Genomic DNA, 12,009 nt, shown 5'->3' on the forward strand with positions numbered 1-12,009 from the left:
CTCTTGGACCTGCTCAACATGAGTATATTTCTGATAGACTTGGTTTAATCGATGTTTAAAAAAAAAAACAAATGTTTGAACTAATGTTCAGTTTGTATGTGTATGTGTGTGTTTGGGGGGGGGTGTTGAAAATATTCTCTTAATATTTCAAACTGACATTAATTCTTATATAGGGTGTGTTATGTAAATTTATATATTTTATATGGATATCAATGGTAATTTATTCAGGTGTCGGGTTTGTTCACGGGTCATCTGCTGCTCCATGGAGCTCTGTTTGATTCGGGTTTACCCGATTGTATATAAAGATATTGAAGAGATATTTTTTATCTAATTCGTTGTCATTCACTTCTTATCCAATCTTCTCTCTAAGTTCTGTAACTAGGGTTCTAAATTAGGTTTGTAGATTGTAAGTTTGTTCTTATGATTCAACCTTATGTTCTTTGTATATTAGAGAGTGGGTGATTGTTTGTAGTGATGTTTTCAGTTGTATTCTGTACGTGAAAACCATTTATTTCATAGTGAATGAAATGATGATGTTGGGAAGATCTTTAGTCATTTACATTTTTAGGAAAGTATGATTTTGGCCTTAATATCTCCCATGTTAAACTTCTCTAATACTTTTCCAATATACTTCTCATGGGAAAGTTTTAGAGTCCCCGCAGCCTTATTTCTGACTTTGTTCATTCTACTAATCTTAGCAACTCCTAAATCCTACATCTTGATCTCTATAGACAGCTCCTTTTTTAACTTATTGATCTCATGCATGACAGACTTAGCTACCAATATATCATCAACATATAATAACAGGATGATGCAAGGGGATTTGAAGCTTGGTTGGAACTTCACTCGTAGACGAGGTTGAGCTAGTAGCTCCTTGAGTTGTATTTTCTTGTAATGCATGGAAGGACTCGAAACTTGTTGGAACATTATGAGGGCTTTGAGGTACACCAACATCCCAATTCTTATTGTCTTAATGTGAGTCTTCGCCATTTTCATCACTTTCAACATGGATGTTTTCATCAAATTTTAATATATCGAAAGTAAAGGTTTTGTTTGTTGTTTTCCTTGATCTTTGTCGCCTGCCCCCACTCTCATTTCCTGTTCTCTTTGAAAAATCACATATATACTAACTCTGACTCGATCTTGTATCAGGATCAAGTAACTTGTAAACCTTCGTGCTTTTCTTAATTCGCAAGTGAACTAAATTTTTGCTACGATCTTTCAGTTTACTCAAGTGCCTTCCAGTTACTCACATATATGTGATGCATCCAAACACTCTTAAGTGTTCAATTTGACGCTTTCTTCCAGTCCATGCTTCATATGGTTTAATATTTTTTAGAGTCTTTGTGGTTTCTCGGTTGAGTATGTAAATCGCATGACTCACCGCTTCGCCCCATAGTACATCAGGTACTTTTATGCTTTTCAAGCTTCTTCTTGCCATCTCCACAACCGTTCGATTACACATTTCTGACTTTATTCTGAAGTGGATAGTAAGGTGTTGTGTAGTTTCTATTTATACCATTTTCCTTGCAATAAGAGGTAAAGTCATTTGAGAGAAACTCACCTCCACGATCTATACAAAAGTTTTAAGATCTTCTCACCCGTTTCAACTTTGAATTTTGTTTTAATTCCTTGAATACTTGCAAAGCTTCATCCTTACATTTTTATTAAAAATTCCCACATAACTCTTGTACAATCATAAACTAGAAGCATGAAGTATCTATTACATGCTTGTATGGGTGGCGAGATATGACCACAAACATCCGCATGCACAAGCTCGAGTCTTCGTTTTGCTCTAAAAGTTGTTTGTGTCGGGTACGGATTTTGTGTCTTTTTTTGCACTCAAACAACCTTCGTAAAGGTTGGTGGGATATCAAAAATGGTTAATCCTTCCATAATATTTGCATCAAACATATGCTTTAGAGCCAAAAAAAAATTACATGGGCCAAGCGATTATGCTACAACCATGTTGGTTCAATCATTTCACCAAGTAAATATAAGGACTCTTTGTGGCGACCCGACTTTTCCATCAAAATATTTTGAGGATTTACCAGAGTTTTTCTATAAAATTATGGAATTCTAAATTGGGTATACAATAAATTATAAACATAATTTAAAGCAACAAGGAAAATACAAAAATAAAATCTATTCTTAGTCCAAGTTGTAACGTCCAAAAACCATAGTAAATTTTTTCATTTAAAAAAAAAGAATTTAAAAACTATGAACCTTGTTTATAAGGCTATGGAGTTGAGGAATTTACGGATGACATCATGATGTTTGTCATTTGTTTGTTTATAAGGCTATGGAGTTGAGGAATTTTCAACCTACAATTCATCTTAAATTTAGAGAAAATGAACGATGTGATTGTATTTGTTTTGTGGTGAGTCCATCGCTAAAAAAACAAAAAAAAAAAAAAAAAACAACAACAACAACGTTTTTAACAAATTTTTTTTTTAAATACCGTCTTTAACAAAAAGTAAATAATAAATAAATAAAACTGTTATAGTGGTCGGATCAAATAAAATATATATGTAAAAGTTTGATGACTTTAGAGGAAAAATGTCATCATATCAATGATAGACTGTTTTGAACCAAAAATAAAAGATCATGGTGGTTGCGTCAATTTTTCTTTCAAAATGGGATGGCTTTAATGGAAAAAAATATATACATGTTTAAACTGTAAAAATAACAACACATGGTGTGGTTAATGTATTTTGTCCTATTAAATTTTGAGAAATTAAATTATTTCTTACTTTTTATGTCTATAAATGTTCCTAACCAATAAAATTATGACAAGTGTCATCCTTTCATATTTTTTTAACTAACTCATTAATGTTATATTAGTAATATATCAAATAAAATTAAATTGAACGGTGATTTGTCATAATTTTAGTGGGTATGAATAATTGTAGGAATAAAAGGTAGGAGGTAATTTAATTTCTCTTAAATTTTATATTCATGTGTTACTAATCGCACAAAACAAGTCAATGAATTTAACATAAAATTTCCATTTTCAGACGTGATTTAATGGGTCTGTTTCAAGGAAATAATGAGACACCGAAGATATTTCTGCGAAAAGTGGGACAAAACAAAGATATTTTGTAGGAAACTTTTTATATCCAATGAATGTTGATAAAACTGAGCACCCATTCAAATCTTTAAAACCATTGACCATTCTTGTTTCTGTTGTTGACCATGGAGTCCTCAACCATTCTGCCATTATCCCACTTCTCCTTTCTCTCTCAAAAACCCCATGGAACAAGCATTGGGAGTTTTCCTTTGAATCAATGGAACCCAACATCTCAAAAGACTCGATTAAATTGTCAGAAGATGTACGTTCCAGGTAGGTCCTCTCTCTAATGCTTCCTTCAACTGTTACACAGCTTTGTGGGACTATTTTCAATAGTTCCATCTTTTTGGATGGGCAAAATTTTTTGTTATAACATTACTACGAGTCGAGTCCAAATCAGTGAGTTATGTAAAATGATTGACTGGTGGTTTTGAGTTTTGATAGGATTTGGAGAAGCATCACCAGAAGCCAAAGCAGCAAAGAACCTCCACAATCTTTTTACATATGTTGCCGTGAGGGTTGTCAATGCACAGCTTGAGGTGTGTTACTCCTTTAAAAACTTCATGCATGTTTGTTTGACTTTGATATGGTCAAACAAGTAATCTTTAGGAAGCAAATTTTGTTATTGATTTGTTTGGTCTTAGAGTTAACTACGAAAGCTTATCAAAATTCAAAATACGTACCAGTTATTGGTAAAACAGTTTTCTTTTAATTAAAAAAAAATGAGTTTTAGTATTGGATTTTAGCAAAAGTTTAAAATGAACTTTGTAGGCAGCGTTTGTTTCATGGGAAAAGACACGAGTGGATGAGACTAGACAAGCCTTGTAGTGTTATTTTCGATTGTAACGATGAGACTTTTGCACAAATAAAAGATACCGTTTTGTTTTGTGTGGGTTAAAAAGTTGCATTTTTTTTTAGTTTTAATCTCTGACCCACATAATTTTGGATGGGGGACAAAAAATTACAAAAGTTGTCCCGAGTGCATGTAAATATTGTCCTAGCCAAAAAATATAAGTTAAACTTAGTGTACCCTGTTGTTGTTATCCAAAATAAATACAATGTTTGGTATGGTTTGATTGACATATATTTCGACAGAACAGAGCTACAACACGGAGGCCCATAAGGAGCTAACAGAATTTATGGAAAAACACTCTTTGAACGATGGGGATAAGTTCTGTGCGGCGTTGATGCGTGAATCATCAAGACATAAAACCCTAGGTATTTCTGATTCTGACGAGATAGATGATAGGGGCATTTAAGGAAAAACATTATTTGATTGTTCCTAGATTAACTAACATTATGAAAAGTTAGTATAACTAACAGCCACAGGTTACCTCCAAAACTCAAACTATGCCATTGTTTTCTCTTACTTTTCCATTAAATGGTGTGGATGATACACTTTCTTTTAGGGAAAGGAAAAAATAAATAAGCCCAAATTTATTTATTTATTTTTAAAAAGAAAAAAAGTTGGACTATAACTTTTTTTTTTTTTTTTTGCATTAAAAAAACACTTTGTATATAGCTTTTATCTAATTAAGTCCAAATGAAAACAATACCTAAATGCTATTCTAATCGTTGCATTAGATATCTAACAAACTATTTTGTACCGTTTTACCATTGGTTCTGTTGGTGGGATACACACATTGCGCCACTCCCTCTATAGCCATGAGAATATTGGAGGTACATATAGTTTTTGTCCTTTGTTAAGTTAATGTCATAAAATAAAATGTTTATTAATGTAATAATAACAAATATATCTTACTTAGGTTCGATCCGCATACTGCAAGAAAGATTTTGAGTGGGACAATTTAGAACGATTGGCTAAAAAGGTAAACTTTTGTTATATGTTGTGGGTTTTTTAATAGTTACGATTGGCTAAAAAGGTAAAATTTTGTTATATGTTGTGGGTTTTTTAATAGTTACTTCTTATTATCTTATGCTTCACTAATTTTGGTGTTCTTAATATTATAGATGGCAGATGAATCTAACACAAGACTTATGAGGGATTACGTGTTGGAAACAAGTCATGTAGAAACTGAAAAATGAAGTCGCCCAATTTTATGGATAATATCGTGTTGCATATGATCATGTTTATTTATATATATATTTCATGTAATGCAAACCATTTCACACCTTATTAACATATTAAATAAGAATTAAATTTACACATGTTTAGTTGATTACTTACTAAATTACATGCATGATGAGTCTTCATTTTTCTCCATTGCCTGCAAGAAAAAAGTACAATGCTGTAATAGACTAAAATGAAAATAGGATTCTATAATTGAAAATTAAGTGAAAGTACATTGCTATTTCTTGCATTTAGCCAATTGATATTACCTCAATATAATGAAGCACATCAGGGGAAACTTGGATATGGCCTGTGCTGAAATACGCCTGAGCATAATCTTCAATATGTTCCAAACTGCAAATATGTTTTCACAATCGATTTATGTTGCTCCACTTTTTTTTTTTAGAAATTTTTCAATACAATCGGATTTATATTTTCAGTTTTTGAAACGAAAAACCATATACAACCTTAAAATCCAGATGAGATAAATATTTGTTTTAATTATTACCTGTAGATGTAATTTACCATAATTCCTCCACTTTGAGTAAGGCCCTTTTCGGATCGATCAGCCATCCAATTAAGTCTTCCAATCATCTGTAAATGAATAATATTATCAATATTCAATGGTTTATGGTTTATGGTTTATGGTTTATCATATCAAAGAACAAGAAAGTGAAATAAGAAGTAAGATTTTGCTGGTTTGACATACGGCTCCATTTTGCAAGTGGAAATTGGCAACTGAATCTAGAGCTTTCCCTCTCTTCTTCTCATGTAAAAGGTACCTGTTGCATGAAACCAAGGACAATAAAGTAATTTATCAGGGTCAAAAAGTCTAAAGTGAGAGTAGGAATGGAATCACAAAGGAATAGAATAGACAAGGTAATGGAAGCAAAGAAATGGAATGAGTTATTACATTCCATGATCATTGGATGGCCTGTAGAAATGAAATGAATTTTCTATAATTTATAGTTTTAACTCTACTTTATATATTATTAAATAAAAATTAACAAATTTTTATATTTATAGAAGTAAAAAAATTATATATAATAAAAGGCTCATTAAAACCCATATAAGATTACAACTAAAAATCTTTTCCTAGTTATTTTCAGAAATTAAAGTTGTAATTTAATTAAAATTTTGAATTTATATAAAAAGGATTACATGAACAAAACCGGGTTAGATTGCAATTACACATTCCATTCCACAATGGAACAAAAAAATAAGGTAGTGTTTTGTATGATGGAATCACAGAAGGAATTGAATTGTTCATTCCATGAGAATGAAAAGAAGTTGTGTGTTTTGTAGAATGTGCTGGTTTGATTAAATTATAATCGTATTTTTTAAAGTTAACTAGAAAATATTTTCTATTAGAATCTTATTTGGGTTTTCATAAGCTTCTAGAATGTTTAATTTTTTCATTTTGCAATTACTAAATTATATATAACTATAATTAAACAAAATATAGAATAGTGTCAAAACTATACCTTGTATTTACATATAAAAAAAAATCATACGACTCATTCCATTACCTTGCTTATTCTTTTACATTGATCATTCCATCCAAAAAAAAAAAGAAAAAAAAAAACTTTTTTTTTTTCATTGCATGCGTGTTAGGTCAACTTTTCTGAATCAATCAGAAAAATAAAAGGTGAAGACAAAAAATAAAAGATACCTGGCACAGAGTCTTAGTAGAATTGGTTGTAATCCATCAGATTGAGTCCACTCATGGTTAGTTGAGGTCAACAGGTGCAACAATACTTCCATGCCATTTCTCCCTTCAGTGGAATCCCTGAAAAATATCTCAAAATGTCAATTGATCATCATATTTGTAACTAGAGATCAAAGCCTGGTTCGGTCAAAGCATGGTCAAAGTTGTGCAAATAAAAATTCATCTTACACATATGCATCCAGGAGTGCTCTTTCTTCCTGAGGTTGGAGGATGTTCTCACTGAAAATGGGGACAGATCTCTCAGATGATGCCAACTTAGACAGGAGCCACTGCATGAACCCTGGGATAGGGCTTAGGGTTGCAAAATTCTTGAGAGAAAAAAAAAACATATGAATGGAGTCAGAAAAAGAGGTAAGAATCATGAATAATTGATAGTAGGATCCTTTAATAAAAAAATCAATGGAAGTACATTGCTATTTCTTTAACTAACAACCAACATTAGTTTTGCAATGAAGGCTAAAAATCAAGTTAGAAAGGCTTACAGATATATTTGGCATGTCTTTCTTCACCAGATGAATCACTCGTTTTATCAAAAACTTCCCTAAGTTGATTCCTGCTAAGCCAGGCTGCCAATATCAAAAAGTTATTCGTATTTTTCACACCCATCATTCTGTATTCATTCTATTTGAATGAAATCTTTATCTATATCTATATATAGTTATACAATGGACAAACAAAAATGTGAAATAACAATTGAGTATACCTGAGTTGATGAAATAGAGTAGAATAATGCAGTACTTGCTTCGGGTTCAGGTGTAGGAGGATCATGCCACAAGACTTCCTGTAATGCCAGCAATTTCTGGTTATTTATTACCAAAAAAATAAAAAAAGTTAAATTAAATGGTCACATGATGAAGGATATGTTGAGTTACTTGTATGGTAGAAGCTATATTCTTCATAAGTGCAACTTCAATAAATATAAGCGGTTCACCTGAGGAAACATGTTTTATTTTAACTCACAGACTATAACAACTTGAACGTTAATAGAAAAAGGAACACTCATTAACTTGTTCACCAGGTTTGCTGATGTGGCATGTATTTGACACGTCATCTGGAGATGATTTGAAGTGAGGATCTTGGATCTTTATATGGGTGAAGAAGATGCTATGGTGTCATTTGATGATGTGTCAGATGCATGCCACATAGACATCATGTCAACAAAACTTACCCATTGAATCGGTCAACAAGTTTAAGAATGACTAGAAAGAAACACTGTTATTATATTTATATGACAAATGAAAAAAAAAAAAAAAGTATCTTGCTATTGTAGGACCTTAACCCTGCTCCTAACAAAGGTATTCTAGAAAGGGGGCTGTATTATATAAATCTGAAATAAAGAGCATCCATATTCCATAGTGAAACTTAAACACACAGGAAGACTGACCAGGTATAGCTGGATGAATGTATCCAAAACAGCGTCGACCTATTCCAAGTCTCCTCTTTAAATCTATAAGATTGCTGATAGGATGCACAGCCTGTGAATATTAATATGTTGTTTATAAACTCATAATAGTAGTAGTATATAATATGATTAAAAATATATTGGAAGGTGGTAAAAGATGCAATGAAAACCTCATAAGCTACAATCTTCTCTAGCAATGAAGCAGGATCATCCCATGTAATTTGGTGAAGCTCAAGGTTGGCTGGACTTAGCCATGTAATAAGCTTTTCTTTCAAATACGAGTCTAGAGCTCGTATTGATGCAATATTTTCATCCCTACATGTTTAACAAACCAACTCAGTTTCTTTTTTTCTCATTAAGTATTGTATGGATAAATGGTGTTTAAACTTTAAATAAATACTTGAGAATATATTTGGGGAAATGGAAGGAAAACATAAAATTTTAAAAAAGTTTGGATTTAATGTGTAAAGCATCATTTCCCTCACTTTCTCTGTTAACATGAACTATTAGCAGAGGAACTCCTGAGAGAAGCCACATAATAATATCTAGGGTTAAATACAAGAAATAGCAACATACTTTCATTTATTTGTGTATAATAGCATTTTACTTTCAAATCTTTCTGATAATATTGTATTTTCAAGCTTTTTCTTATAAATACATTGTACTTTGAAAAACAACACACGTAAAACATTCTACTTTCAATTTGTTTTCTTATTGTACTTTGAAATATCTACCCAATTATAGCAATGAATATTGCTTTGTGTATGGACGACATAGCTATAATTGGGTAAATTTTTCAAAATTCAATGCTACAATAAACTCAAACAAGTAAAATAATCACAGTTTTAAAAATATTAACATGTCAAAAGAATTTAAGAAACCCTATGATAACTAGTTGTACATGTGTAACACTACCATGATAGGCGGCGCACATTTTGATTATGTTTAGATTCAATACTCTGTTTTTACAATCACAGGTGGATATTGATGTATCCTTTGATGATATATAGAGATAATACTATAAAAAATGCATGCAAAGGCATTAAGATCATTAAAGGTTTAAAGCTATGTGAGACAAGTTTTTATAAATTTATAGTAAAACAACAGTAGTTTTTGGGCATCATAACCTTACGCGATAATAGACAGTATATCAGCTCGAACAGTGGACAAAAATTTCAAACCACCAGGATGTGTGTTGAGCCTTTCAAATAGAATCGCATACATTGGGTTAAGAGCATGTCTTAAATTTCTTTCAATTCTATAAAAAGCAGAAAGATGTCCTTCCACTTCATGTCCATGCTCATCAATTCCATCACCTGATACTTAATCATTGGTTTAAATGCAAGAGTCAAGACATAGCAACATACTTCAATTTATTTGCTTATTACAGAATCTTACTTTCATTTATTCCTACTACAGCATTGTAGTTTGCAAATTCTATCCAATTATAGCAATGCCATCCAAATACAAAGCAATTTTCACTGGGTAGATTTTTCAAAGTACAAGTACAATGTTGTAATAGAAAGAAATGGAAGTATGATGCTGTAAGAAACATATATATGAGAAGTGGGTTTCTATTTCCTGAATTTAGCCCTATATCGTTTTAAAGACAAACCACATAATACCAGAAATATTTTCAAAAAAAAATAGAACCAGAATCCATAGTTTTAAGAAAAGAAAGGTCACCTTTAGGGATCTCAAGACCAATATACTGCTTCATCAACTCCCGAACTTGACCCCTATTGAGGTCATACTCTCGAGCAAGAATGAGTAGTAACTTGTGACGGTTTTCTTGAGAAAGACTAAAATAACCCTATATCACCATATACATATTATCATAACTGAATTCAACATAAAAGAAAAGGACTAAATGCGATAAGAAATGTACTTTCATTTTTTTTTTTCCTAAATAGGACATTATACTTTAAAAACTCTACCCAATTCTAATGGTCAAAATGTCAAATTGCTTTGTATTTTGACAATATTACTACAAATGGTAAAACTTTCAAAGTATAACGCTGTAATAGGAAGAAATGAAAGTAGGATGCTATAAAACATGAATCAATGATAGCATGTTGCTATTTCTTACGTTTAATTATAGAAGAGTTAAGCAAAAAAAAACAGCATTTACTTTCTACCTCTGAGAATTCACTTAGTGCAGTATCCAGTATCTCTTTTCTGTTCATTGATATGACTGAATGCATTGATTCCCGTACTTGCCCAAAATCTCTGAAAGTATTTATATAAGATTATTAAAGTTGCCTGATTAAGAGTAAAAAGCATTTTTATTTTGTTGGTTGAATTAAAAAACCATAAAAAAAACCTCGGGGTCTTGCTGGAGGCATTTTGAGTAGCTACTTTGTTCACATCTAAAGGAGCAAGTTGCACATGGTTAACTTTCTTCTACCCAGAAAAAAAAAAGATAGATTCATATCAGAAATCAGGAGGAGAAAGACATATTGCAGTCTATATATATACTAAAAGTGAACCTGAATGAAACTAAAAGGGCACTGTACTTTGAAAAATCTACACAATTATAGTATTGTAGAAACCAGGTAGGAAATATGATTATCACTTCATAACTTCCAAGTCAATCTTGGATGAAATGAGTGATTAGATACAGTATACATGAAACAAAATATATGTATATACATAAACTTATAATAGTGAAGACACCCATTTACAAAATTGAAATACAAGATTACAAGTATAACAGTCCAAAATACTTGGCATTGGACTTCAAAACCTAAAATTTGAAACAGATGTGAGTTTTTTCAATTCAGTACATACAATACAAACATAGCTATTGCATACTCCTAAAATTACAACTACTAATTATAGTGCTTATATCAACTCAAGATAGTATTCAATCTCATAAACAGTACTTCATGCCATGAAATTGCAACAATTTGAACTTCCAACTGTCCCATGGCAATTAAAATGGTTAGCTCAAAGTACTTAATTGCTTTTGATCCACCATACTAATTATTTTTGGACAATGAAGCTAAAAACATCAAACATGCAATTTTCAGGTGACATGAAGGTGTAGCAGATATGATCAACAAACTTAAAGTAAAGTTTGAAATTTTGTTCGAATTCAATTTGCATGTAGAATGAAGGTATTCATAAAAAAATTAACCATCCATTCCATAACTAGATACACACCTAGCAATAAAAATTCATATGTAACTTTCGAAAATTGAGAAATATTATACTACAATATACAAAATTAGAGGTTGATAACTTTAATTTCCATCGATAATCAAGTCCAGAGCAAATAATCGAAGAAATTGAGTCAAACAGACGATAACTACTTACAGAAGCAGGAGAGAGAGGCCTCATTTTAGAACGCAACAAAATCGCTAGACCTTTCTTGTTCATAATCACTGAATATTTCGAAGACTATCGATTTTAATTTTTACGATTACAACGGAAATTCTCGACCGACGTCATGCTACCAACGAATCGAAATCATGGTGAAATTCGTTTCATCGGTCTGTCTAAGGAGTAAGAGTAAGACAACTGTTGCCTTGTAGTGTTGAAGCCCAAACAATTAGCCAGTTTGCGTGTTAGCGATGTCTGTTGGGCCTTGGACCTGAATTCTTCGTACATAGACAAGGTTGTTTATCGGGTCCAACCCGGATTAGATCCCTTACCAATCAACCTTATCAAAAATCCAAAATCTAACCGGAATAATAATAATAATAATAATAATAATAATAATAATAATAATAATG

The 12,009-nt window shown here is 31.6% G+C and overlaps 2 protein-coding genes across 4 annotated transcripts; one reads left to right on the top strand and one right to left on the bottom strand.

The window, feature by feature from the left end:
* The first annotated feature begins 3,133 nt into the window (after positions 1-3,133).
* RBCX1 (Chaperonin-like RbcX protein) lies at positions 3,134-5,239 on the top strand. The gene is made up of 6 exons (XM_079087210.1): positions 3,134-3,343; positions 3,515-3,609; positions 4,171-4,288; positions 4,734-4,750; positions 4,837-4,899; positions 5,042-5,239. Exons 1-6 carry the CDS (start codon positions 3,196-3,198, stop codon positions 5,114-5,116), a joined length of 516 nt encoding a protein of 171 aa, XP_078943336.1. The 5' UTR covers positions 3,134-3,195; the 3' UTR covers positions 5,117-5,239.
* On the bottom strand, positions 5,144-11,792 carry LOC145168189 (malonyl-CoA decarboxylase family protein). Of its 3 annotated transcripts, none has more exons than XM_079087208.1 (16): positions 11,591-11,792; positions 10,596-10,672; positions 10,411-10,501; positions 9,959-10,085; positions 9,405-9,594; positions 8,443-8,587; positions 8,255-8,345; positions 7,743-7,801; positions 7,574-7,651; positions 7,353-7,436; positions 7,039-7,178; positions 6,814-6,930; positions 5,851-5,923; positions 5,650-5,735; positions 5,411-5,495; positions 5,144-5,298 (listed from the first exon to the last, which is right to left on the bottom strand). In XM_079087208.1, exons 1-16 carry the CDS (start codon positions 11,651-11,653, stop codon positions 5,263-5,265), a joined length of 1,542 nt encoding a protein of 513 aa, XP_078943334.1. In that variant the 5' UTR covers positions 11,654-11,792; the 3' UTR covers positions 5,144-5,262. The 3 variants fall into 3 exon arrangements, with proteins under 3 accessions (XP_078943334.1, XP_078943335.1, XP_078943333.1); XM_079087209.1 differs by having other exon boundaries at positions 9,405-9,588; positions 10,596-10,675; XM_079087207.1 differs by having other exon boundaries at positions 10,596-10,675.
* Positions 11,793-12,009: the final 217 nt, after the last annotated feature.

Source organism: Lactuca virosa, chromosome 1, assembly GCF_052849685.1.
Source record: "Lactuca virosa cultivar CGN04683 chromosome 1, Lactuca_virosa_CGN04683_v6, whole genome shotgun sequence".
In the NCBI taxonomy this organism is placed as follows: Eukaryota; Viridiplantae; Streptophyta; class Magnoliopsida; order Asterales; family Asteraceae; genus Lactuca; species Lactuca virosa.

Bases quoted from the DNA above. Each gene is read 5' to 3' on its own strand.
- LOC145168189 (XM_079087207.1), bottom strand. From the start codon at position 11,653: ATGAACAAGAAAGGTCTAGCGATTTTGTTGCGTTCTAAAATGAGGCCT. The intron at 10,676-11,590 runs GTAAGTAGTTAT...TTTTCTGGGTAG, and splicing joins GGCCTCTCTCTCCTGCTTCT to AAGAAAGTTAACCATGTGCA. The intron at 7,652-7,742 runs GTAACTCAACAT...CTGGCATTACAG, and splicing joins ATATAGCTTCTACCATACAA to GAAGTCTTGTGGCATGATCC.
- RBCX1 (XM_079087210.1), top strand. From the start codon at position 3,196: ATGGAGTCCTCAACCATTCTGCCATTATCCCACTTCTCCTTTCTCTCT. The intron at 3,610-4,170 runs GTGTGTTACTCC...TCGACAGAACAG, and splicing joins TTGTCAATGCACAGCTTGAG to AGCTACAACACGGAGGCCCA. The intron at 4,900-5,041 runs GTAAACTTTTGT...TTAATATTATAG, and splicing joins TAGAACGATTGGCTAAAAAG to ATGGCAGATGAATCTAACAC.